The sequence below is a fragment of the Gymnoscopelus braueri genome, assembly GCF_963280865.1.
Source record: "Gymnoscopelus braueri genome assembly, chromosome: 9".
Lineage (NCBI taxonomy): Eukaryota > Metazoa > Chordata > Actinopteri > Myctophiformes > Myctophidae > Gymnoscopelus > Gymnoscopelus braueri.
In genome coordinates, this window is record NC_137610.1 from 21,470,187 (window position 1) to 21,497,902 (window position 27,716).

The 27,716-nt window shown below is 40.6% G+C and overlaps 4 protein-coding genes across 4 annotated transcripts in view; 2 read left to right on the forward strand and 2 right to left on the reverse strand.

The window, feature by feature from the left end:
- The window catches only part of rccd1 (RCC1 domain containing 1), a 4,284-nt gene extending 2,156 nt beyond the window's left edge, over positions 1–2,128 (forward strand). The window contains 4 exon segments of the mRNA XM_080438065.1: positions 21–122; positions 878–1,051; positions 1,162–1,191; positions 1,548–2,128. Coding sequence (XP_080294191.1) covers positions 21–122; positions 878–1,051; positions 1,162–1,191; positions 1,548–1,702 — 461 coding nt within the window. The 3' untranslated portion in view covers positions 1,703–2,128.
- cib1 (calcium and integrin binding 1 (calmyrin)) lies at positions 1,786–6,492 on the reverse strand. The gene is made up of 7 exons (XM_080437731.1): positions 6,354–6,492; positions 5,348–5,382; positions 4,212–4,320; positions 3,849–4,002; positions 2,992–3,110; positions 2,220–2,308; positions 1,786–2,125 (listed from the first exon to the last, which is right to left on the reverse strand). Exons 1-7 carry the CDS (start codon positions 6,402–6,404, stop codon positions 2,104–2,106), a joined length of 579 nt encoding a protein of 192 aa, XP_080293857.1. The 5' UTR covers positions 6,405–6,492; the 3' UTR covers positions 1,786–2,103.
- Positions 6,493–8,821: 2,329 nt separating this feature from the next.
- On the reverse strand, positions 8,822–17,207 carry LOC308091334 (titin-like). The gene is made up of 4 exons (XM_080436860.1): positions 17,077–17,207; positions 16,535–16,643; positions 9,824–16,081; positions 8,822–9,300 (listed from the first exon to the last, which is right to left on the reverse strand). The coding sequence occupies exons 1-4, from the start codon at positions 17,095–17,097 to the stop codon at positions 9,281–9,283; spliced, it is 6,408 nt and encodes a 2,135-aa protein (XP_080292986.1). The 5' UTR covers positions 17,098–17,207; the 3' UTR covers positions 8,822–9,280.
- Positions 17,208–19,428: 2,221 nt separating this feature from the next.
- On the forward strand, positions 19,429–21,119 carry gdpgp1 (GDP-D-glucose phosphorylase 1). The gene is made up of 2 exons (XM_080437661.1): positions 19,429–19,653; positions 20,182–21,119. Exons 1-2 carry the CDS (start codon positions 19,505–19,507, stop codon positions 21,116–21,118), a joined length of 1,086 nt encoding a protein of 361 aa, XP_080293787.1. The 5' UTR covers positions 19,429–19,504; the 3' UTR covers position 21,119.
- Positions 21,120–27,716: the final 6,597 nt, after the last annotated feature.

Here is a 27,716-nt window from a genome sequence, read left to right on the forward strand (position 1 = left end):
TAGACCAATTGTGTCAACAGCTGGGGGTGACCTGTATGTGTGGGGTTGGAATGAGAGTGGCCAGCTCGGCCTCCCATCACAGACTCTACGAAAAGAGCAGCACGGAAGGAGCCAGCGACCAGGTTAGTCTATTCATTCAATTGCCTATTCTGGGCATGTCACACTAGGCGAATATTTGGGGGAAATAGGTGAACATTCCGCAAAAATAGCTGAACTGCGTGCTCGCAACGCATCACATTGCAGCATGTTGTGAGCTTGTAGATCTGCTATTTTTGGCTGAGAGATTTGCTTTGGAAGGAAAAAAGAGGTGGCCTAAACCCCTGGGGAACTCTGGGTAACTAAGTTAGTATAGGGTTAAAGTGAGGTGGGCAACCTTTTTGGGCATATGATCCACTTGACCTCTTCCAAGGTTAGAAAAATCTACCATTGCCAGTGAACATACATCAACATGACAATAACGCAAACACAGAATAAGCCGATCAATTTATCTGTTGCGAAAAGTTGTATGCACTTCAAGAAATAAATGGACGTCTTTTGTCTGGGTTTTTTTAATTGTCTGCTTGATGTACTCGCCCTGATCTGCCGGTAGATAAAAAATGCATCGTTGCCTACCTCTGGTTTTAAGCTTGCATTTTATGTCCTCTTGCAACAGAGAGAGAGGTAATTGTAAATGTAACAAACAGGATTAGAACCCTGGTCTCCATTTATGTGGGAGACCAAACATCTACCACTCAACAAAAATGTTTCTTTTTTAATAAATGTGTTTTTTTTTACAAAAATGTATAATTTACTCCCCCTTTAATGTTTTATTAATTGAGTAAGATACAGATTTAAGCTTTTAACAGTAAACACAAACTACCTGTACTGTATACACCAGAATTGTGCCAGGATGCCAGCAGCACATCTACTACATGTGATGAGACACAGGAAGGAGGGGAGCAGGACGACGTGTTTATATCCATCCAGGCGTTCCCAGCCCTGTTGGACATTTATCCGTCATGTGAGGTCACTAAGGTCAGCTGTGGGTCCAGACACACTGCAGCAGTAACGGGTAAGAAACCCTCTCACAAGCTGTACCAAATCGGTTCACAACTTCTTGTCAGATCACCATCAGGGTCATTTCATTTGATCATTCATTTTACGTTTTATTTTGAATTTCAGACACTGGTGACCTCTACACTTGGGGCTGGGGTAAGAATGTATTTGTATTTAAGTAATTAGCTTTTGTTTCATCATGTCTCGCAAATGCCCTTTGACTTTGTAGATATAATTCCCAGTGCCAACTCTAACCAAATGAATAAGCAGAAAGAAAACATACCTATCCCTGTATTTACTATTGCGATAATAGCTGATATACAAGCTCTTGACATGTTGCATCGCAATGAGCTGGGCCTGTAATTCAGCTATTTTCACTATTTTAACTATTTTAGAAAATTGTGGGGAGAAAATGACACCTATGACATGCCCAAAATAGGGATGCTAGGGTTAGGTGGGTAAAGTCCTTGTTTAACTTTATCACTAACCTTTTTATTTAATTGTTGATACAGGTGACTATGGCCAGCTAGGACACAAGACCAAATTGAGCTCAGACGAACCACAGCACGTGGACTTCTTCAAGGAGAAAGGACTACGTGTAGTAGATGTAGTATGTGGCGCATGGAACACTTTTGCTGCAGTGATGGAGGAAGTGGTTACATCTTAAAATAAATGCTGTGGGAGTTTGGTTATTATTTACAATGGACTTTGTACCTCCCATCTTGTGTTGTGAGCACAATAACCTTGGACTTTTGGATTAAACTTTTTGGATAAAAACTTTATTCGCTTGTGCCTTACCTTAAGAATAGAAATATGTAGAAATTATTAAGTTAAAGACAAACATATACAACAACATATCTTTACATATACACAACATATATGTTTTTATTTTTCCTCTATGTATAAAAATTATAGGAAAGGCATTTCATTGCATAGACATTACATAATACAGCTCAGACCGTAAAAATCCACAGGTAAATATAAATTAAGGCAAACCAAATCTAAAATTGAAACAGTAGGTCTACGTATGAGAATTGAGGATAGCAGATCCGTTTCCATATCCTGTCTTCACAGCACAATCTTGAAGGAACTGGAGGAAAAAAAACGAATAAGTATATCAGTCATACCACTTAACATTATGAATATAATACACATTTTGTGCAAATGGTAATCAGTATATTCACCTGACAAAATCTGGCGATCTTGAAATGACGTGTTGAAACTCTGAGAGATTCACTGTTCCGTCCTTGTCAATGTCTGACTCTTCAAGAATCTAAGATTTGGACAAAAATATCAATCTATCTGTTAGACCAGTGTTTCCCAAACAGAGGTTCAGAACCCATTTTGGGTCGTGGACCTGTTTTTATGGCTCTGGAGTCTGGACTTATAAATATCCTACTTTTTTACCTTCTTACAATTGTTTCCTTTTTTTCAAAAATATTTTCTGAAATTTTTAGGACAAACAAAATCCCAGAAATGTTCAAAATATTCGCATCGCAATGTGTTGTGCGCTTGTAGATTGGCTAAGGATTAATGATTAATTAATAATGTATTTTTGTGAGTTTGGGTCTCGGGGAGACAACAAATTTCCCTTTTGGGTCTCGAGCTGAAAAGGTTTGGGAACCACTGTGTTAGACCAACAGACACAATCATAACTTATTCACATAGCTTTTCAGAACAATAACCAAGTGATTTATAAGCTAAATAAAATGAAACATCTAAGCAAGAAAATAAAAAAAACAGGACCATAGAAAAGTAGGTATTTAGAATGTGTGAAAAGATGAGGATAATAACAATGTAAACTGTCTACAACTAAAATGTTCTGTTTGTCAAAGCTCTAGACATAGAAGATCCTGCCAATGTTTATTGTAGATTACAATAAACTGTAAATTACAATAAATTGTAGATTGTAGATTACCCTGCCAATGTTTCTAGGAGAAGCATCACTGAACTCACATTGCTAATGAGCTGTCTCATTTCCTCAGAGGTCAGTCTTGTGTCGTCCGTCTCACCAGTCAGACAGTTTACCAGTTTCTCCAGGTCTCCCTGATCCAGTGTGCCATCGTCATCAAAGTCTAAATGAATAATAGAAACCCACATTAAACCGCTGTACCGGCATCAGACTTCAATCTGACAATCAACAAAGAAATGTACGGGTGCCAACTAATCAATTTAATCTGTGAAAATAGCAGATCTACAATCTAAACGCGTTGTAATGGTGTTGAGATTGTAGATTATTTTCACTATTTGTGTGTGACCACCAGGGCTTACATGGTTAGACTAATAAATGTAGTCGATAATAAATATTAGAATGTTTTCATGTCATTCGTTGATATATAAAAAATCACACCCTGTGTGAAGTGGGCGGTGTCTTGCTAGCTAATCACAATACTGAATGGAGTCAACCAATCATGTACAAAAGATAAATACATTTATTGAAACACTCTTTATGATGGACGAAACCATAACTTGAAAAAAACAAATATTTGTTTTTTTTCAAGTTATGGTTTCTTATAGGGCTATGCACATGTGTCATGTGACACTGGCCAATCACAGTCCTGAATAGACTGTGATTGTCCAATCACAGCGCAGGATAATTGTACAAATTTCCTGGGCCCAGATCACAGCGCAGGAAAATGTACATTTTTCCAAATCTCACTTATAGGGGCGGTTTCACCGCCCAAAAATAAAGGAATATTTATAACACTTTTCAAGATGATTGATTATTCAATTAATCAAAAAAGTAAAACAGAATAACCACTAAGATGATAATCGATAGTTGCAGCACTTCTGAAATGTATGAACGTGATTACCAAAAATGCGGAATGCATAGTGGGACTTAATTTCCAGAGTAGCCGAGTCACTGAAGGCACTCAGCAGATCCAGGAAGTCCTCAAAGGTGAGACTTCCATCCTTGGCGTCGGATGTCGAGAATACCTGACAGATTCTTACTCTGAAAGGGTTGGACTGTGGGAGTATAAGTTGGCAAAAAGAGTACAAGGGTCAGGCATACCTTATCAGTGTTATAAATACCTAAATATGCTTCCTCTTTACACAACACCAAACTCAGGAAAAGACCGACCAAGTAAAAAAGAATACATGGTCAATTAGCACTTATAATAACCGTAGGTAGCTATTTTTAACCACACAATTTATCATTTGTAACTGTGTGTTACCTTGAGTTCTGGCAGTGTAAGAATGGTCCCCATTGACACACTGGGGGTGTTTTCAATTCCACCGGCTTGGCCTTCTTTGATAATCAGTTCATTGAAACGCTTGTATGCACTAAACAAGAAAAGATGTATTCAGGCATATAAAGCAGCCACCAAGCAAACTTATAAATATTATAGGGATGGGTCGTCGTTATAGCAGCAAGCAGTGGTGGAAAGTAACTTAGTACATTTATTCAAGTACTGAACTTCAGTAAAGTAAAAGTACTTTGTACTTAAGTATTTCCAATTTTCAATACTTTCACTTCTACTCCACTACATCTCAGAGGCAAATATTGTTTTACTCCACAACAATTATTAGAAAACTTAAGTTACTAGTTACTTTGTCGATTTTCATTATTATTACAATACGTACATTAACCACTTCAGCCCTATTTAAACTTTCGGCTATTTGAAAATGGCCGATCTACAAGCTCACAATACGATGCGACGCGTCGTGAGCTTGTAGATCTGCTGTTTTCAAAAGATTTTAATCAATTTTATACATATGATACCCTGGCATAATGAGTACTTTTACTTTTTGTACTTTAAAGGGAGTAGTTCACCCCCAAAAAATCGTATTTTCTATCAATTACACACCCCATAAAGCCTTGAATTCATGGAGATTTCTTTGTTTTTGTCACCTTATAATTTGATGAGCGGCAGAGACTCAAAAGTCTCCTACTGACCGATGACCCGGTCATCTAATTATTGGCTCAAGAATGCAACAAAAACTAAAATATTCAAGGCTTCATGGAGTGTGTAATTGATAGAAAATATGCTATTTTTTGGGTGAACTACTCCTTTAAGTATATTTCGATGCCAATACTTTTGTACTTTTACTCAAGTAAATTTTGATTACCGGACTTTTACTTGTAACAGAGTGTTTCTACATTACAGTATTGATACTTTTACTTAAGTAAAGAAATGTAGTACTTTTTCCACCACTGGCAGCAAGCATGTTTACAGCCTTGGATCTTTCTGTCAGAGATGTTTATAATGTAAGACTCGATAAAATGTCTGATGTCTTGATCCAAGGCTAATAGGCTAGTATGTTTGCAGCATAATAATGTCAACATGACATGCAGTCACACGTTACTTACAGAAGAATTTCCTGCTTGGTTAGAAATGTCAACTCCTGAAAATAAAAGAATCACAGGATATGACATATGCCTATGACACGCCCAGGCCTGAATCATGACTGGATCACAATAAATAACTCAAGATGAAAAATAAGTAAATTTACATAAAATCAACTATAAACACTTTTGTGAAGGCAGAATTAATTATTTCCTACTGTAACATATTTGACAGCTGTAAAAGTGATGTTATGATGACAACTGTCACCACACAAAGTTCTCAAATGTACTTTTGGTCAGTGGTGTAAAGTAACTAAGTGCATTTACTAAGTACAATGTTGAGGTATTTCTACTTTACTGGAGTATTTCCAATTTTCAATACTTTTACTTCTACTCCACTACATCTCAGAGGCAAATATTATACTTTTACTCCATTACAAGTATATGAAAACGTTAGTTACTACTTTGTAGAGTTTGATTATTATTACACATACAACATACATTACCCACTTCAGCCCTATATACATTTTGGCCATTTGAAAATAGCCAATCTACAAGCTCAAATGAGCTTGTAGATCTGCTATTTTCAAAAGATTTGTATACATTTGAAAACTTGTAAAATGGGACATTCTACATAATGAGTACTTTCTACTTTTGGTACTTTAAGCACATTTTGATACCAATACTTTTGTACTTTTACTCAATTTTCAATACCGTACTTGTACTTGTAAAAAGAGTATTTCTCCATTGTGGTATTGATACTTTTACATAAGTAAAACACGTTTTATTTTATTTTAATTAGTACTTCTTCCAATGGTGATCGTTATGACAACTATCACCACACAAAGTTCTCACATTTACTTTTGGTAACTTCCAAGCAAAAATACTCTCATATATGAAACAACTTGATCATTCTATGTGTGATCATTTTCAATGTTTGCAGTTGCTTGGAAAAGATAGTTGAGCAGTAAAGTTTTCTTAGCTCAAAAAGCAGTGTTTACGACACATCAACGTTCTGTTTGCTACTTACTTGATACTCATTCAACACATCCTTTCCCAGTTGGCTCGCTGTTGTTCCCATTGTGTGTTTTTCAACTTTAAGGCACTTGTTGTGTTGTTGTGTTGTCTAAGTTCAGCTCCGATGGCTGACTGATTACTTCCTTTTCCTGTTAGGCTCTACGTATTTACGTGACGATTGCCATAGAGACACACGGCCGGAAGCGGAAGGCCTACAAATCCACGCCCACTTTTGACACTCGGGGTCCGTTAGAACGATGAACTGCAGCTCTCAATGCAATCTCTATGAGAGGCATTGTAAAATACCGTCATTTCACTGGTTAACTACTGAGGCTGTAGCGATTTTTTTTGTGTTCTAATAATCTGTCCCATTTGTTTAATTTGTCCTTTTTAATGTCCCATATCTTTCATCTCGATATACTACCCACAATATACTATAATATACTCCATCAGTATGTCAAAACCGCTAGCATCGGAGATCCAGACTTTAAGTGGTCGCATCACGGACGCATCCCTTGAGGTTTTCAATACCCAGAAAACTGGCGAAAGTGGACGTTTTCAATAGGTTTTGGTCATTATCTCTGGAACAGAAGGTCCAATCTGCTCAGTTCAAAGCTTGTTGGATGCGTGACTTTGAGGACATTAAGCACGCAATGACACATTTTCGGGTTATTATTTTTTTTAGGGGAGGCGAGATCTTAGTTGGGCAGGCGACCGCCTCTCCTGCCTCTACAGTGGGTACGCTGTCGGTCGGCGCTCGGCGCTCGTAAAGACAGTGATGTCACTGAAATGCCTGTCTGCTGTCTACCCTCTGCTGTGTTAGCATTATGGGTAACTCGTTAAAGTGGAAAATTAAATGTGAAACACATCAACTATTAAGAAAACAAGAAGATATGTTGACAAAGACACTCCATACATTTGGAAACATATTTTTATTTAAATCAATATCGTCTCCAGTTAATGTACGAATATTTCAAAAGTAGGCTAATTCTCATATCCTCTCATAGGGATTGCATTGGCAGCTGCAGTTCATCGTTCTAACGGACCTCGAGTAGCGGCGCTGTCTCAAAAGTGGGCGTGAAATTTGTAGTCCCCGTGTGTCTCTATAGTAGCAAATAATTTGCATACAACGCACTAGCCGTGGATACACGACGCTCGTCTGTCACGAGCGTCATGGATGAACTTCAACCTGGTGTTTGCACTTTCTCCATTTACGACCCGTACACCTACATAAACGTTCAGATTTCAAATATAAAGTGCTTACCTCATGTTTAAGGATGTTAAAATTCTATTTGGGGCCGCATAAGTACCCGTATCTTCCGTATTGTTTAATAAAAAGTATTTTAAATCCGATTAGTGGCCATTTTCTTCATGTCCTTTTAACTACGTGACCCTATTGGTTGGGAGATGTATTGCACTCTGATACACTATAACTTTATGAGAAAATGGCCGCTGATCGGATTAAAATGCTTTTTATTGAACAATACGGAACATACGGGTACTTTTGGGGGTCCGAACATAATAGCAACATGCGTGGCCATGGGTTTAAGGACTATACATATGACATCTGAACGTTTATGTAGATGTACGGGCCGTAAATGAAGAAAGTGCAAAAACCAGGTTGAAGTTTCATCATGTTTCAGGGCTAACAGCGCGCCAGTGGTGGAAAAAGTACTGAAATGTTTTACTTAAGTAAAAAGTATCAATTTTGCAATGTAGAAATGCTCTGTTTCAAGTAAAAGTACGGTAATCAAAATTTACTTGAGTAAAAGTACAAAAGTATTGGTATCAAAATGTACTTAAAGTGCCAAAAGTAGAAAGTACCTTTTATGTTTTATGTATAAAATGTATACAAATCTTTTGAAAATAGCAGAAGTTTGTAGATCTGAAGTAGAAGCTGAAGTTTGTAGATCTGCTATTTTCAAATGGCCAAAGTATACATATATGGCTGAAGAGGTTAATGTATGTTTTGTAATAATAATCAACATCTATAAAGTAACGAGTAACTAAAGTTGTCAAATACTTGTAGTGGAATAAAAAAGTACAATATTTGCCTCTGAGATGAGTAGAAGTAAAAAGTATTATAAATTGGAAATACTCAAGTAAAGTAAAAGAATACCAAAAAACTGTACTTAAGTACAGTACTTGAGTTGAGTACATACTTAGGGTGCGTTCGGAAATACAGCACTGAGCGCACTGGCCAATACAAACTAATAGGCGAGTGCGCTCCGGTGTGCAATATCCGAACGCACCCTTAGTTACTTACGTTTACACCTCTGCAGCGCACCTCGTAGCACAGTACAGGATCCATCCATCCCATATCCCATCCTACTTTTTACTGTCTATGATCCCATCAGTGGACAGCGCCTCCCGGGGCCCAAAATGTTTCAGTAATGTTTGAAATTAGTGATGAGATTCAATCATTACATTCCATCTTTTACAGTTTTGGCTTATTTTCTTTTCTTTTAAAATGACTTGGCTTATTATAACTAATGGTGTTTCAGGGGCTGGTGTAAATGTGGTACCCTGTTTGCAAAAACACATTTAGCCTACTGTAAAATTATAACAGCAGATTATTCAACATCTTATTTTCTTTTATTGTGGTCTACCATCTATGTGGTTGCAAATGGCATAATAAACAGAATATTTTAACCTTAGACTTTTTTCTTTCTAAATCAAAATCCATCATCAATTACTACAAATATTATAAAAAACATTCTAGCCCATTTTTGATATACCATACAACGATGCTATCTTCATTCAAGCAATTAAATAGTGTTTGACTATATACCAAGAGAATACAATCACAAAATACTGTAGTTATAGGGCCTTTTTCTAACAGTACTCAGGACATCTTTATACAAATGACAAAATATTGAGAATCGCAGGAACAGATGGTGGTGATTTGTACGGCCTTAGGAAGCTGAGGAGGCCCATTTACTACTCCCAGCTTGCTTTTTCTGAAATTCAAACAAACAATTCAATAAATCAGTCACATTCTCCATGAAGTCAGATAATAAAATCATATAGTACACCTTATTTGGAATATGCTTTGTTTCCTTCCAGTTAGAATGTTCTAGTTTGACGATGATGTGGAGATGTAAATATGTCACACGTGTCATTACAATATCACAGGTTTATGGGTACCTGGGTTACCTGACTGATCTGATGTGGCTGCTGTTATGGCTAATTTGAGGAGTGGGAAGGAGATGGAATAAGCTGCTCAGGGTAATTAGCAGATAGTTGGGGAAGGCTTAGTGGGGAAAATGCAATCACAGGACTGTGTGGAGATTGCTAAGGTGACAGTCTGACATTTATAACCATTTCCCCTGTACCCCTTTTAATTTGTGTGTTAAGGTAAGAATGAAAGTGAAATTGTAGACAACAACAGCTGATTGAGCAGATTAATGATATCACTTGCCCTGCGGGTATACAGCAAAATTATTAAGCATCTTTATTCTTTCAAGAGAATATATACAGTACCTGTCCTGACTCCCTCTTTGGTCTCAGCTGGAACACCAATGCCATACTCATTTTCACCCGTGACTCTGAAGAAGTAGATTCCTCCCTCCTCCAGGTCAGCCACCTTATAGGACAGACGGTGGCAGGTGTCAGTGACTCTTGTCCATCCCCTTAGGCTGATCTCCCGCATGTCCACAAGGTAGTTGTTTACGGGAGCGCCTCCCTCATTCACCGGGGTGTCCCAGGTAACAGTGATTGAGGTCGTGGTCGCGTCTTTGACTGTGACTCGAGTTGGTGGACCAGGAGAGTCCAACACCCTCACGCTCAGGGTCAGGCTAGCTTTTCCAACTACATTCTGGAGTGTCACTGTGTATTTGCCAGAGTCATCTCTTGTTGCCCCATCGACTGTCAAGGAAGTGGCAGAGCGGGTGGTGTTGATGAGCCCCCTGGCCCTCAGCTCTACATCTGCCTTGTCCCATGTCACACTAGGAACAGGCTTGCCCTTGAATGGCACGTTCAAAGTGAAAGTGCTTCCATCCTTTACAAGCTGTGTTTTTCTCATCTCATTGCTAATGTCAAACTCAGGCTCTTCCTCTCTTTCCATGGATACTTGAGGATCTGACTCCAGGCTGGGCTCACTCACACCAATCTTGTTGATGGATCTGACGACAAACACATATTCTTCCCCTGGTGTTAATCCAGCTACTGTGGCCTCTGTGATTTCTGTGTTCAGAACGCCAACACTCCAATCTTCATCTGTCGTTTTCCTGTATTCAACTCTGTAACAAGACACAACAGCGCCACCATCAAACAGCGGCTTGTTCCATGACAAGGTGATGGAGGATCTGGTGGAGTCAACTATCGTGGGCTTTGCTGGAGGGGAAGGTAGAAACTTGGGATCCTCTGCCAAGGTGAGTGGACTTGGATCGCTGGCATCACTAAGGCCTGCAGCATTTTCTGCAAAGACTCTAAATTCATACTCACTTTCCTCACGCAGGCAGGAGGCTTTGACTCTCAGGTCATACACAGGTTTCTTATTGACTCGGACCCAGCGCAGGCCCTGCTTCTCCCTCTTCTCAATGACGTAACCAGTGATGCTGCTTCCGCCATCGGAGGCAGGTCTATTCCAGCAGATTGTCATCGATTCACTGGACGCACTAGTGACCTCCACCTCTGTGGGTGCAGATGGGACGGTATAGGGATCCACTGCCTTGACAGGCTCACTTTCCAAGGTCTCACCTTCACCGTATTTGTTCACCGCCCTCACCCTAAATAGGTATTCATTTCCTTTGATAAACTTGGTGATTTTGCATGTTGTTGCCATCATGTCACCGTATACTAAAGTCCAGGCTACACGGCTGGTCTCACACTTCTCAATGATGTAGTACAAGATCTCAGCACCACCCGATTCTGGAGGGGGGCCCCAGTTCAGTATGCATTTCTCTGCTGAAAGTCCAGACACTTCCAAAGGTCCAGCGGGCGGGCCAGGCCTGTCCAGCACCTTGCAGTTGATTGTCTTGGTTCTGGTGCCACCTACATTCTGTACGGTCAGAACATACTGTCCAGAGTCTTTCCTAATGGTGTCTTTGATGAGTAAAGAGGTGTGTGTCTTTGTGGAGGTTATCTCAAGTCTTCCCTTGGTATCAACATTTCTACCATTCTTAGACCAGGACACCTTAGGGAGGGGACGGCCTGAGATATCAGCATCTATTCTGAAGAGGTCTCCTGCTTTGACAACCACCACCTGTCTGAATTTGTCCTCCAAGCCAATAGTAGGTGGTTCCACATCATGCTTCACTGTGACAGCTCCAGTGCCCTCAGAGGGTGCACTAAAGAGGTCAGCTGCATTCTTAGCAATAACACGAAAGTCATATTGTGCATCCTCTGTAAGGTCTGTCACTTCCAACGAGGTCTCCAATAAATTGTTGAAGTTGCACTTAAGCCAGCAGCCATCTGGGAGTTCTTTATGCTCAACAATGTAACTGGTGATTTTGGCTCCGCCGTCATATTCTGGTTTGTCCCAGGAGAGAGAAACAGTGGAATTAGTTATATTAGAGACTGTTAAGTTACATGGAGGATCACACTGATCTCTAGCAGCCACAGACTTAGAAGCCTTACTGCAGGGCCCGACGCCGGCTATGTTCTCAGCACAGACACGAAACTCATAGATTAGACCCTCTTCAATGCTTGCTACCTTGAATTGAGTCTCTGACACCAGGACTCTGTTTAACTTTGTCCATAATATACTGCTTTGATCTTTGCATTCAATGTGATAACCAATGAGAGGGCTGCCACCATCACTGTCTGGCTTGTTCCAAGCAACCACCATGATGGACTTGGAAGCATGGGCAACATGGAGGTTGGTTGGGGGACCTGGAGGCTTGAATGGATACTGGGCCACAACTGATTCAGTGTCAACGAAGTGGCTCTTGCCGTAGCGATTCTCCGCTGCGATACGGAACTGATATTCAATGCCCTGTGTCAGACGCGAGATTTTGATTGAGGTTCTGGCAATTGTTGCGGATACAGTCTGCCAGGTTGTGGTGGTTGTGTCTCTCTTCTCTACAACGTAGTTGTTTATTTGACATCCACCATTATAGACTGGGGGTTGCCATGACAGAGAGACAAAGTCAGCACTCACTTCATCCACAATAATATCACTTGGCGGTCCAGGTCTTTCAAGAATGTTAACAAAGATCTCGGCTGATTTGGTTCCCACTGAGTTGGTCAAAGTTATTTCATACACTCCAGCATCCATCCTGGCGGCATCTTTGATAACAATCTGAGATGATGCGTCAGATGTGAGCACATTTACCCTGCTTGTCTCCTTTAGCATGTTGCCATCCTTTCTCCAGGTCACCTCAGGCTGTGGTATGCCCTTGAATGGAACATCAATCTTTAAATCATTCCCTGCCCTCACATCGTATGTGTTGGATTGCAAAGTAATGAAGGGCTCAAAGGCAACGTCCTTTACAATAACAGGCATGGGCAGGGCCTTTGGTTCACTCTTTCCTTTGTCATTAACAGCAGACACTCTAAATAAATACTCCTCTCCTGTTGTTAACCCAGTAATAGTTGTCTCCAGAGCTTTAATCTCAGTGCATACTATCCACTTGTCATCTCTCTTGGACTGCATCTCTACAACATAGCATGTGATTTTGCTTCCTCCGTCATGGTCAGACTTCTCCCATGAGAGGTTCACACTGTTGTAAGTCATATCACCCACTATAAGTTTGCCAGGAGGCAGAGGAGCTTGAGACACCTTGACAGCCTCAGTTGTCTCCACTGGAAGTCCCACGCCAAACTCGTTCGCAGCCAGTACACGGAAATGGTAGAAGGATCCTTCCTGGAGATTGTCGATCTTGTATGAGTTTCTCACACAGTTGCCACAGACACTTGTGAAAGCCATTCTGGCGTCTTCTCTCCTCTCTACAATGTAATGTGAGATCTTTGCTCCCCCGTCAATGAGAGGTGGTTCCCAGGAGATGGATACAGAGTCTCTCTTTACATCCTTCACCTCAAGCTTAGTTGGTGCACTGGGGGAGTCCAATATTTTCACACTGATAAACGCTGATTTGGTGCCACTGCGGTTCTCAAGAGTCAACACGTACTTGCCAGTGTCAAGTCTATTGACATTTTCAATCAGTAACACAGTGTAGGTGCCAGTTACTTCAATCTGTGCACGCCCACTGAGAGTGCCATCCGCCTTTGACCATTTGACCTCAGGTTCGGGGCTCCCTCTGATGTTGACAAAGAGACGCAGTGTGGAGCAGGCTCGGACATTCACCATCTTCCTCATATCAGCATCTAACTCAATCTCAGGCGCCTCCAGCTTCTCGGCTACAATTACAGGCCCGGGTACATCCACAGGCTCTCCAAGCCCTGCAGTGTTCATGGCACGAATGCGAAAGTTGTACTCTACATTCTGTCTTAGTCCCCTCACGGTGTAATTTGTGTTCTCTATCCCAGTGAGTGGAGTGCATGTGGTCCACTCATCTTCTGATTCTTCTTTCATTTCCACTGCGAATCCAGTGACGGTTGCTCCGCCGTCGTAGATGGGCTTAGACCAGGCTAAGGACACTGTACTACTGGAGTGGTCTGTCACTTTGGGGTTGGTTGGAGGGCCAGGTGGGTAGGTGGCTTCACAGGCCTTAATGTACTCACTTGGCTCACTCGGTGGCCCAACACCGCCAGCATTCTCTGCAGACACTCTAAACTCATAATAATGTCCCTCAGCGAGACCTGTGCATCGGAAACGTAGGTCATTTAGTCTTCTCTTGTTGCATTTAGTCCACCTGACACCATCTTTGTCTCGCTTCTCCAAGATGTAGCCATCAATCTCCGAGCCTCCATCACTGTCTGGCCTTTCCCATGTCAGTACTATAGAGTCTCCGGTGACAGCGCTTGCTTGAGGAGTTGACGGTGCACTGGGTATTGAAAAGGGGTTTTGTGCAATAAATGGATCTGACTCCAGGGGCTCGCCAGCACCAAATTTATTCACTGCAGTAATTCTGAATATATATTCTTTGCCTGGCACCAGTTTTGTCACTTTGTAAGAGGCTGCTTGGATTTCAGGTTCAACTGCTGTCCAGGAGACGCGGCTGGTCTCCCTTTTCTCAATAATGTAGTGGCTAACACTGGCACCTCCATCATTCAAAGGGGGGTTCCAATAAAGTTGGCACTTCTCTGCGCTGATCACTTTTACCTTCAGATGTCCATCCGGAGGACCGGGTCTATCCAAGACCTTCACATTAACTGGGTGAGTGGTATTTCCACCAATGTTACTTAGGCTCAAGACAAAGTTTCCCCCGTCAACTCGAGCACACTCTTTGATGATAAGAGTTGTATGGGTGAGGGTGGTTTTGACCTCCATTCTGGGTGTACCTTTGTCAATTTCCTTTCCATCCTTCAACCAACTCACCTTGGGGAGGGGCTTGCCAAAGTAATCTGCATGAATAGTGAATGTCTCACCAGCTTGCATAACAGCAGTACTCTTGAATTTAGGATCTATGGATGCTGTTGGTGCTTCAATAACGTCTTGAGCCATAATAGTTAAACTCTGCGAGGGTGCGCTCCAAACACCAGCTCCATTTTTGGCAGTTACCCTAAACTCATAACTCTGACCTCCAGTCAATTCTGTGACTGTGAACTGAGTTTCAATAACGCTGGTGAAGCTTGCCTTCATCCATCTGCCATCGGGCAGCTCCTTCTTCTCAACAACATAGCCTGTGATAGTGCTTCCGCCATCATAATGAGGTTTAGACCACTGTAGTGTGACCTGCTCCCTGGTGATGACAATAGCTACAGGTGCACCTGGTGAATCACATGGGTCTCTAGCCACATAGCACTCCGATATCTTGCTAGCCTTGCTAAGCCCAGCAATATTCTCAGCAAAGACTCTGAATTCATATTCGATACCTTCCTCCAGTCCTGCTGTTTTGAAGCGTGTGTCAGGTATGACGAGCTTGTTCAGCTTGGTCCACAGAATGCTGTTCTTCTCTTTGCGTTCAAAGTGGTAGCCAATGACGGGACTGCCTCCATCTTTGGCAGGAGGTGCCCATTCAACTATCATGTTGTACTTTGTCACTGTGGACACAAAGGGGGTGCCAGGAGCTGCAGGCTCACTGAAGGGATACTGTGCAGTGATGTTGGGAGAGTTGATCGAGGTACTCTTTCCATGCCTGTTTTCGGCAAAAACCCTGAACTGGTACTCTGTGCCTGTCTTCAGCTTGGTGACTTTGATTGTGGTTCTTACTGTTGTTGCTGACACTGTCTGCCACGTTGTGGATGTAGTGTCACGTTTCTCTACTATGTAGTTGTCTAGCTGGCAGCCTCCTGTGTATTCAGGTGGCTCCCAAGAGATAGTGACAAAGTCAGAGCTGACTTCATCAATCCTCACTGGCCCAGTGGGAGGGCCAGGCTTTTCAAGAGTAACGACAGTAATCTCCCCTGTAATCGTTCCACTACTGTTGGTTGCTGTGATAGAGTATTGGCCAGAATGTTCCCTGCTTGCATTTTTTATACGAAGGACTGTTGACGATGCTGTTTTTGAAACATCCATCCTTGATGTCTCTTTAATTGCTTGGCCATCTTTTTTCCATTCAACCTTTGGCGCTGGGTGTCCAATCACAGGAATGTCTACTTTAAGTTCTGCGCCACCTTTGACGGTGAGAGTGCTAAAAGTTATCTCAAGCTTTGGCTTAATGGCTTTTTCCTTATTTGTGACAGCTTGGTTCTCCGGTTTTTGTTCTCCTTTCTCTGGAGTATTGGTAAGCTGGCCTGGTGTGAAAAAGAAACATAAATTTAGTGTATAAAATAAATTAGTGATTATATCATGTAAAGATAAATTATAGTATCATAGATTCATACTATATCTGCCAAAGCTGCATATGAGCTGTGTTGTGTTGATCCACAGAATACTTCCTCAAAATATTTATTCAGTTAATTTTGAGTATTTTATCATTTGTATTTGACTCTTCGAAAACAAACAAAACCAAAACATGTTACTAATAACAAGCTAGAGATATGAGATATGAAAAAAAACAATAAAAAAAACAATGACAACTAGTACTATATGTATACAATAAAGTAAAACAACATGGTATGTTCATGTGTGGATATGTATAATGGTTTCAAAATAAGAAATGTCTTCTAATACAAAATAGATTCGTAATAACATAATAATGCCATGAGGCTATTATGATGATAAGATGGGTGTACTGTATGACATACCATTGACAAAGAGTTTGGATGATGACTGGGAATCCTCAGTGGTGAGCTTTACCTCACTATCCTGTTTCACGGTTATATTTAGATCTTTGTCATCGGCTTTGGCTCCCGTCTACAAAAATAAGAATGATAATAACAAATGGTCAGATAATTAAGTAGTAGCCTATAGAATTGTATGAGGGCAGGATCTTAAGTTACTTTGTTGTTGTAAAGCGTAGGTTGATCATAATTAGTAGTGAAAATGGAAACTCACAAACATCACAAATATATTCCAGTTTATTTGGAAGAGCAAATAACAAGGCATTATATACTACCCCCAAGAGAAGTCTATTGGTAGCACAAGAGGTAAAAATAACTTAAGAACAGCATGACTAACTAGACTGCCAACTGTTGCCACAGTTATTGAACAAGTCACTTCTTTGGGGGAAAGAAGAATCCAAACTTGATTATGTTATGTCTTCTCTTGTTATTTTCCCCTCCTGTTGGTAAAGTCTAAAGATATTACTGTCACCTGTTATTATGAATAAAAACAAAACGTGACTTACTTTATCTTCATTTGGTTCCATGTTTCTGCCCTCGCTTAGCCTTCTATATCGATGTGATTTCAAGATGTGTCTGTTGTGGTGAGCAGCAACTCTGGTTGGCAGATATACACAGCTAGATATAACAGCTAAGTCAGACTGGCATCTGCCTGTTTTTATCTAGGAAGGCATGTGTGTGGTGACTAAAATAACCAGGATGCCTGATTGGCTAGTAGCTGTCCCTCACAAAGTTAGGCAAGTGACTCAGCTTACTGTTATATAGGCCTACATGTTAGAGTTGGGTCATTTATTTTGGACTTCAATTAAAAACTTGAATAATAAACCCTCTTTTATGATTCTTCCTGGGGTTTCTTTCTTTTATTTTCCCATTGAGGTTTCGGGGATTTTCCTGAGGGGTCCCCCCACCCCGACCGATTTAGGGTCCCCACAGAGTGTGTGTGTGTGTGTGTGTGTGTGTGTGTGTGTGTGTGTGTGTGTGTGTGTGTGTGCGTGTGTTCGCGTGTGCGTGCGTGTGTGTGTGTGTGTGTGTGTGTGTGTGTGTGTGTGTGTGTGTGTGTGTGTGTGTGTGGGGGGGGGGGGGGTGACAGGTGGCCCCCCTGTCCTTATGGTGTGAACAAACCATAAGATGTTGACTGTTACCTTTGTTAAATGGATGGCTTTTAAAGCCCTTCAATGACTTGAATTAATTGACTTATTTTTATTTGGGTAATGTTATTTGAGAGGAAATTACATCCTATTCTTTTGATGTTAAATTTCTATATAATAATATAAATGTTATGAATAATACAAATGTTATGAAGAGTGAAAAGAAAAAAAGAAAAACATCAAGTTCTATCCTGGTCTATTAAGGGCCTTGGACTGCATCGGCAGGGGAGCAGATGTCATGAGAGCCAGCGGCACTATACCCTCCTAACGACACAAGGTTTTGTGAGCAGCAAGCCAACCTAAAAACCTGACTTACCCCTTTAATACAGTTAGTCTAGTAAAGTCCAGAATACATGCAGTTCAGTCGTACAGGTCGTCCTTCTCTCTGTCCAATGGTAGTTAAAGAGTTACACCCACAGCATCTGTTTGTGACATGATGACATCTGTTCGGACACATACTGCAGCTACTGTTGGTCCCAAGCTAGGCTGAAGATTCAGATCTATTCATTTTTGTCAGACAGCTGCGGTGTTCAAAAGGCAATTCTTTTTATAATTGATTAATTTGCATCTCTGTTTCTCCTCCCATTGCCATGGAGGGGGGCCTTCCTCAAGTCAATGCCCCCCATACTCTTTAATTTATGTTATTTAGACTGTCAGAAACAAAGATATATTTTTTTAAACTTTTCCTGAAATAGCTAACTATTTACAGCACAATTTAATTGCTTGTAGTGTTATAGGAAAAATATAAATTTGTGATTTAGGCATGAGTTAAATGATAGGCCTATTTGGGGAGTTGTAGAAGTGAATTGTATTTAATTAAGCAGGGTTGTTACCCACAATACCCAGAAATTGACATAAAAATGTAAAACTACAAAAACTTTGAATATTGAAATATTATTTATTAGTGTGTGTTGATGATCATTGCTAATATTATTTAATTCAAGTTACATAGCTGATTTGATTATCCTGCTTTGTGAAATTGCCTAGCTACTTGACAGATAGGCTTGTTAATTAAATGGCTGTACAGTTACATGTGAGTGACATGTGTTCAATCTGTCATCAGGCTTATGGTTCATTGTATTTGTAACACAAACATAAACAGCTAAACATTACAACAACAACCAAATAAAACAAGTGTCATGAGGATTCTCATTTGCCCTTCATGCCATTTGTTTGCTTGGAAATATAATAGATAGATAGATAGATAGATAGATAGATAGATAGATAGATAGATAGATAGATAGATAGATAGATAGATAGATAGATAGATAGATAGATAGATAGATAGATAGATAGATAGATAGATAGATAGATAGATAGATAGATAAGATAAGATAAGATAAGATAAGATAAGATAGATAAGATAGATAAGATAGATAAATAATTATGTCGTGTAATGCTGTGAATCAAAGTTGCTCTGCAAGATCAAATATATGCGCCCCCATCACCCCTATCCCAAACTCTGGTCCATACCTTTTATACAGTCTATGGTCCATACGCTATGGACCAGAGCTACCCTATCCATAGATATCTATGACCCTATCCCTATGCTTTTATTTTGAAAGAAAGCAAACCGAAGGGGACGTGCACCCTAGCCTTCGGTCCGACTAGAAGCAAAGCAAAATTAAGTCGCAGTTCCGGACTAGTCGCTTCCATCGGACCAACACCCCCACGCTGGATTCTAGATAGAACCAGGTCGTCTTGCTGGTCCTACTAGGGATTCACGTTGATACGACGCCGAGCAACTCCATCGACGAGCAGAAAACAAACGTTAAAAAGTGAAATTATGGAGCAACAGTTTCGATACAGTAAGCAGGATTTTGTCACCGCTGGTCTGTGTCGGACCAGCGACAGCAGCTGTTCTGTGATGACATCCAAGTTCGACAGAACTGTAAAAGCCGGTTGGACGGACAGGATGAACCGAGGACTGTTCAGGTACCAGTGTTGCCATGTCTGCTTATATTATAAGCGTCTTTGGGCTTCTTTTTCTGTAAAGTTGCTTGTAAATATTGGTGGTTGCGTTTATTTTTCCAGCTTGTTTCGAAAGTGTGTAGAGTGTAGTTGCTTCACAATTTAAAAATTAATAATATTTAAACCAGTGGTTCTCAAATATTTTCATGAAAATGTTTTGTGCCCAGGGAGCATTTGTGTTTAAGAATGTTTAAAAAATATTCCAAATATTCTATTTATGCAGCGACGGCGTTGTGAGCTTGTAGATCAGCTATTTTCAAATAGCCCATCGATGCATGATATAGGTTTAAAGTGTGGCCTATCCACAAGTTTCCTAGGGGGTGGTGGGCATCACTTCTTGTCGATTTGATCCCTTATACATACGATACCTGATCAAATCGACAGGAAGTGATGCCCACCACCCACTAGGACATTTGTGGATAGCTTCTTTTGGGCTTGTTTTCCTAGGCCTGGTTGCTTATTTCTCTCACAAAATATGGCAACACTGTTCAGGTACCAGCTGGGTGATCTAAAAACCCGAGTTCTGCCTGGACCGCACGGCTACGTGGCCCAGCTGAACATACAGCGAGGCACGGAGAGAAGAAAACCCCAGGAGATCCTGAGCATCCAGCAGCAGTTCAACGGCAAGAGCTTCAACTTCAACAAGATCAACCCAGAGGAGATCATGTTTGAGATGATGAGACAACCTGAGAGGAATGGACATGATTCACATGACGATGAAGAACCCCTCAGGATGGTTGTGTTGGTCAATGTAAGCCCCCTGGAGTTTGGACATTGTCTTTTGGTTCCAGAACCCTCACATTGTTTTCCACAGATCCTAACTTCCTTCGCCATCCAGACCGGCATCGAATCTGTGTTCCTGAGCTCCGATCCGGGCTTTCGTGTGGGATTCAACAGTCTTGGGGCGTTCGCATCCGTCAATCATCTACATCTGCATGGATACTATCTGGATTATGAGCTACAGGTAGAGCGTATGCCACTCAAGCCACTGGTCCCTGAAAGGGGGTTTTACAGCTTGAAAGACTTCCCCGCAGGATTCTTGTTTTACACAGAGGCAGGGGATCTGGAGAAAGTAGCCAAGGCCATTTGTCAAGTCACAGACTACCTTGTGGAGAGCAACACGGCACACAACCTGTTTTTCACCAGAGGGTGCCAACCCTGTGTCAGACCGAATGACAGGGGCTTCAGTTCAAGGACAGGTGTACGCATTGTTGTCTGGCCCAGACAATCCTGCTTCGGCGCCAAAGAGGAATCTGCCTTCAACGTTGCTCTTTGTGAGCTGGCTGGACATTTGCCATTTAAGAACAAACAGGACTACGATCACGTTACCGAAAAGGACGTGAAGGTTATCGTTCAGAGGTATCTTCTACCCGATGAAGAGTTTCTGAAGTTGGAACAGCAGCTCACTGCTTATTTACTGGACTCATAAGTCAGCAGCTGAGGCCAACTTACTTATTGTCTGCCTGCTGTGTTGAAATACACCTCACCAAATCCTATCATGTATATTTATCATGTTAACCAAAGTTACTGGCCAGTAAGCAATTATGAATTGCTTTTGCAATTACGGTTATTAAATTACCCATTGTGAGGAACGCCATTTTTTGTATTATCCTTCATTATTTTTATTTGATTAAAACGGTATTTAATCTGGTTACACATAAAAAAAATAGGCATCACCCTGAGATTCAGTAGGTAAAGTAGAGATTAACATTACAGTGTTCGTACAGTGTTCGATGCAGTGTATATTATTCGTGAGTCCTATGGTGTACAATTTACAATTTAGGCATTTATCAGATGCTCTTAATCCAGAGCGAATTACAGTAAGCAAGGTAATACATGAGGTAATACGTCAAATGCATAGAAATAGTCATCCAGGATCATAGGTTAACCAAGAACCTATCATCAGTCTAAACAGTACAATATCAAAATAATAATCTGTGCAAACTATAGGATGCCAGGTCAACAATGACCACATGCTATCTAAATTACATTTTAACCTTTCCATAAGCCTGCAAGGTCATCGAGGCTAGGCCAAGTGCTCCGGGCTAAGGTGGAGTCTGAAGAGGTGAGTCTTCAGGTTACGTGAGGAAAATTGGGAGTGAATCTGCAGTTCTAACTGCAATGGGGAGTTTGTTCCATAGTTTGGGAGCCAGAAGGGAGAAGAGTCTGGGACGTGTAGAATGTTGTCCCGGATGTTTTAGGGAAGGTTCCGACAGCTTCCCTGTGTTAGCTGATCTGAGTGAGCGGGACAGGTTGTAGGGTTGGATCACGCTTTGAAGATATGGGGTCGCCATACCTTTTTGTTGCTTTGTAGGCCAACATCAGTGTTTTGTATTCTGTGCGGGCAATAACTGGGAGCCAATGGGGGGAGACGTGTGAACATTTTGGCTGATTGAAGACCAAGCGTGCTGCGGCATTCTGGGACATGCTGCCAAGATGGCAATTACTAATGTATAATGTACCATCGTATTAGTGGCTAAATTTAGGCATGGCAGGACACACCCATTTTGAGCTATATTTACATGGGTTACATATTATGCACTTTATGTCCCCCCCTCTCCTCTCTTTTATGATCTGACTGTCTATCTTTTAACTGCAATGATGGGCCTGCACAATTAAGAATTTCACCCACCTTGTAATGTGACAATAAAGATTTATTCTGATTCTGATATTTAGCACAGGCACTCTCATAAACACTAAAGCTGCTGCCCAAGTAAATTATACTATTTACTTTTTAAATGTAAGCGAATGAGAAACGGGAGTAAATGCAAAATCAATCTGCAGTACAGTTATTATCCTTGCAGTAGCAAGCAACAATTGCCATAAAACCTGTATTACACAAAAATGAACAAATAATAAACGTATTATAAAAAATATTTTTATCATTGACTACAGCTGCCAGTGGGGGGGGGGGGGTGTGTGTGTGTGTGTGTGTGTGTGTGTTGTAATTTCAGTACTTTGGTCAAGGGCACTGGCAGGGAGAGAATAAATGAAGATAAGGTACATTTCACCAAGGCAACAATTCTTCTATTCATTCCTGCGGAGGAGGATGCCTAATTTAATTTAAAGTCCATTATGATGAAGTCAGGCAATGGTCACCAAAGAACAGCTGCAGTAGTTGAAAGATGTACAGTGTAAGAGTTTCCACATGAGCCCTACTCACCCTATTCTGGGCATGTCATAATAGATTATCATTCAGCCGATCTACAAGCTCATAACGAGTCGCATTGCGACACGTGAGCTTGTAGATCAGTGTTTTTCAGTGAAGAGCTTTGGTGTAGAGGGGAAAAAGTATGGACCCCTAGGGGACCCCGGTCAACAAAATGGTTTAAGTATTTAATATGGCATGTTGGAACAGAGCACATAATTATGTTTCTGGGGGTAGATAGGTATTCAGATGAAATATGCTTCCCTACGAATAGGTTTAAAGAGCAGAAGAAAATGGAAACAGGCATATACTGTATGGGATCATTCAAGGGTAGAGAACATGAATGAGGTCTGCTGCAATGAGTCTGTATTGAGCAAGTGAATAACTACTGTATTCTTTAGAAAAATAAGTGGCCAAAAATCTGTCCTGAACATTGCTCAAGATTACATTTATTGAATGATTAAATGTTTCATAATGACCTCATCTCAAATTAATAGGCTACCAATTTCTGCTCATTCCATTTCAAGACATAGTATCAGTATCACACCTGTAGATTACAATATATCGTAATTGCATTATAGTTGGGCTGTACAGTATACTGTATTACAACTGGTGATTATATATTGCTACTGTGGTATAGCATTTATCATGATGTGATATCCTGTGTTCAGTCAGGCGAGCAGTCCTGGGAGTTGATCTGGAAGTTGGCGAGACAGGGTTGTTTACCGGACTGACTGACTGCTTCATAGATAATAATAATAATAGTGGTACCACATGGGATGTGTATAGGCACACAGTTAAACTGACACATGGCCAGTATATGTAGCAATTTCTATTGGTTGCTTTATTTGTACTTTTTCAATTTAACAAATTGTACTTGGTCTGTTTATGTATCTTGTGTGGGTTCTCTTGATTATCCAGGTGATGAATCTCATAGGTTGAAATGCACTGGCTTTCAAAATAACGTTTTTCCTGAAAGAGTTTCTTAAATATTTTTCATCCAGCATACAGTACATAGCCAGCCATCTATTTCTAATATCAGTTTGAAAATAAACACTTCTATTGCCAGATCAATTGTAAGTCATACTCACACAGCCCGCCTACACATTGAAAATCTATCACTTCCTGGAGTAGAGTGAAATCTGCAAGAAGGATATATTAGTCAGGAACCTAACACAATGGTGAAAGCTATTCTTGAGGATTACATCTTCCCCAATTTGTGGTGTCACCTGCACTTAGAGAGTCGGAGTGAGCTCAGTTCATTGGACCAAAGCATTATAATAAAATTACACTGAAAAGCATCATAACACATGATTAAAAAGTCTCAAAGTCAGAAATGTCTTTCAGCTCCATGGTATAAAAAACAAATCAATTTCAAATGTGAAAACAAAAGAAAACATCCCCAAACCCAGCGAAGGGATTGACATTACGTGCCACCTGAAATACATCAGCACTCGCACATCATCTGCCAGAATGGCATCACCAAGGTAACCTTGCCAAGCCAAGCAATAAGATCAATGAGCATTGCAACCTGCTCATGCATTCTAACGAGGCTCCATGTTGGTGAGCTGAAAGGCAGAGCAGTGATATTCACGCATAAACACATCTTTTACTGCCTTCATTATTACATTTTTCATCTTGGGGATTTCTTGACAAATAAGGTTTTATGATGTTGACTTTGTTCTTCTCTCTCACATGCATCTCTCGTACGTGCTGTGGTTATACTGGGGCATCTCCCAGGTGTGAATGTGCACAACTGCATGAGTGTGAAGCAGGATGTTTCTGTGAAAGAGCATTTCTGCTCAGCTGACCTACCGAAGTAGAATTAATAGTTAAAAAGAAAACAATGGATGAAAGATATCAAATACACAGTGCAATACACTATGTTGCGAGTTTGTATCATTAGCTTACAGTAGATTTGTTTAAGAGTGAGGCACTTTGTTAGTTGGTGTTTCTGAAGTGATTAGAAGTGGTCAGAGCAGGTCAAGGTTACTATGACCTCATGTATGTCCCAACCTCGCAAACGAAATATCTCAGGAACGCCTTGAAGGAATTTCATGATATTTCGCACACGCGTCCACTTGTATTCAAGGATGAACTTATTGTGGTCAAAAGTCAAAGTTAAGCTCACTGTGAGCTCACAAAACGGATTCATTAAATTCCTTCAACGTCTTCATATATGGGCATAAAAAAGACAAGGATGGACAGATACAGAGATATATGGGCATATCAGTCAGATCGGCGGGGCGGCGTAGGTGTGAGGGCTGCATAGCGGCCCGAACTCTAGATGTGAGGGCTGCGTAGCATACCTCTAGTATAATACATTTCATAATACTGTATGCTCTGTTAACACATTTACAGTTCTTTAAAAACAATGTATTAATGAAACAGAACCACACCCATCTCTCTCCACCTCCTATTTCCCAGTAAGCAGGTGACATCCAATAACTTTTGTTTCTGTTTTCCCTTGGTAAATGTATACAGTACAGTGCCAGAGGCGGTAGACGTAGTCAACCAGGATCAACAACCTTTACTGACAGGAACTCATTACGAGAGCACTTGTTGCCCAAAGCACAACCTTTGACATTAGACATTAGATATTACATAAATATAATGTTATCTGTGCTTGTTTATGTGACACCTTACTTTTGCAAATAAATTAATGAAAATCATCAGCAGACATTGTTGTGTTTTGATATTCTTATGTTTTGAGAGCGGTCTTCTATTTTCGACAATTGTTCACCACAGAATAGGGATGCTAGGGTTCATGTGGTGAAATATGAATACATAAATACAATATTTCCCAAAGCATTTAATCTCACTCATATGGTATATAGGGCTAGGGTACATAGTTGTAAATGATTATCAGAATAGACAGATGAAGTCATTATCAAAGTTTACAGAATGAATGAATGTGTGTTCTACTGAGAAAGTGATGGAAACCAAACCAACACTGTTGAGCTCAGTCTCTGGTTTGACTGTAGCCTCTTGTCTTGTCAGCCCTGTCAAACTGTACTGACTTGTTGCACATGACAACTGAGCACAGCTTGGATTCTGCCTGTACACAGGACACGTGTTTAGATGATGGGCGCACCGTTACTCAATAGTTGTTATTGTTCCTAAGCATGAAGGCCACATTTTCAGTTAACACATATCAAAGTGCATAAATACAGTATCTATAAAATATTATGAATATTATAAATTTGATTGTTCCACCACTGATCACATTGAACGGTGCTGTACATTGAAGCTCTAATGCTTGAGTGAATAAAACATATTGTGCACCTCTCCAGTACCTTAGGGGGCCCACAGATGCACATTATGTCCACATAACGCTTGACAGAATCAACACAGCACATGTTAGGAGAGAGAGAGAGTGTCTATTGACCCAATTACAGACTAAATAATCTGTAATCAAAGATGCTGGGCCTACATTCTATGTTTAGTAGGTGTATAGCTACTTATAGTGATAAGCTTGTGTTTGTGTAGTTGTGAAGAAGTTTGTTTGTTCTTATTCTAAGATGCCAGTAACTGCTTCTGTATTTTGAGGATGGAGGGGTTTTATGATAGCCGCCTGATGACAAAGGTCAGATTGGTAATTTAAAAAAAAAATGGTTTTGAAATATGCTTTGTCTGTGAGAAAAGATAAGCTGTTCTGCCTAAAAAACTAATCAATCACTGAGAAATACCGAAACAGTCGTTTTGAAATTCACTTCATCACATAGTAGAAATGATTCTTTCTTATTTTCATATTAGCATAAGATTATTTTATAAATGCAAATCTGTACGGCATTGTTAACTTACACTTTTAATAAAATTGTTACATTGTAATTTATCAAACATAAATATCAAAAAGGAATTGCATGTATTTATCCCATTAAAACCGGGAAACCATCTGTGTAATTTTTTATTTTTGCGTTGGCTATTCAAAGGTCCTCAGGTCTTAATGGGTTAATTCAGTCTGACCAGAAGCAAGGATAAAACATATACAAAATTAATGATCAGAAGGGGGATATCAAATGCTGAGGCATGGGATTTACCCCCTCCCAGCAAAACGACCTTGGAGGCACCTCAGAGAGGGAGTGTCCTTAGACTTTCCAATTACCTGAGATGCTCACAGCCCGTGAAAGCTTCTCTGTCACCTTCTCATGACACGGCGAGGCTCTAAAGCTTACTGTCCATCGGACCGTCCTTTCTTTATTTTTATTAGCATCCAACATGGGCTGTGTTCAGAGCTTCAGGGAATTTTGTGATCGTCCAAAAAACACCAATGTTCGACTCAGTCTTCCTCTGGTCTGTCTCGTGTGGCAAACCATCTTGATCATCTTGTTTGGCATTTTCATCCGTTATGATGGAGAAACTGACACCCGTTGGAGCAAGAACAGAGATAAAAATAATATATCAAGTGACATGGAGAATCAGTTCTATTACAGATATCCAAGTAAGTTGACCAGCTCTTTAAAAATGTTCCCCTTTCTTTTCATGGTTCTGTTTTATAATTGTATTTTATTATTGTAAATGCAAATCTCTACATGACTGGCATTGGTAATATTGCGTTATAGATGGCCTTTATTTTCTCTGTGCAAATGTAACTAGAAAAGTGCGCTCCGAGTGCATATCTCTGTCAGGCTGGGTTGCCTAGCCAGGGCTGTGTAGATTGTATAGGTTGCAGCCATCAGGGTGCGAGGAAGATAGGGGCAATAGAATAACTATGACATACAGTGCAACTTTATGCATTTGTGGTGCCCCTATGGGCAGAAGTGAAAGCTATTTTGGAAGTGTGCTCTATAGAGGCTCCTCAACATATGGTCGGCCCCTATGGGGCGGACTGACCTAAGTGGGGGAGGGTGGAGACTTTATAACCTTCTTTTTTGTTACT

Coding starts and splice junctions, on each gene's coding strand:
- gdpgp1 (XM_080437661.1), top strand. CDS start 19,505: ATGGAGCAACAGTTTCGATACAGTAAGCAGGATTTTGTCACCGCTGGT. Junction 19,654..20,181: donor ATGAACCGAGGACTGTTCAG/GTACCAGTGTTG, acceptor AACACTGTTCAG/GTACCAGCTGGGTGATCTAA.
- cib1 (XM_080437731.1), bottom strand. CDS start 6,404: ATGGGAACAACAGCGAGCCAACTGGGAAAGGATGTGTTGAATGAGTAT. Junction 4,321..5,347: donor ACCAAGCAGGAAATTCTTCT/GTAAGTAACGTG, acceptor TTTCTTGTTTAG/TGCATACAAGCGTTTCAATG. Junction 3,111..3,848: donor CTATGCATTCCGCATTTTTG/GTAATCACGTTC, acceptor TTATTCATTTAG/ACTTTGATGACGATGGCACA.
- LOC308091334 (XM_080436860.1), bottom strand. CDS start 17,097: ATGGAACCAAATGAAGATAAA. Junction 16,082..16,534: donor ATCCAAACTCTTTGTCAATG/GTATGTCATACA, acceptor TTTTCACACCAG/GCCAGCTTACCAATACTCCA. Junction 9,301..9,823: donor CAAAGAGGGAGTCAGGACAG/GTACTGTATATA, acceptor TTTGAATTTCAG/AAAAAGCAAGCTGGGAGTAG.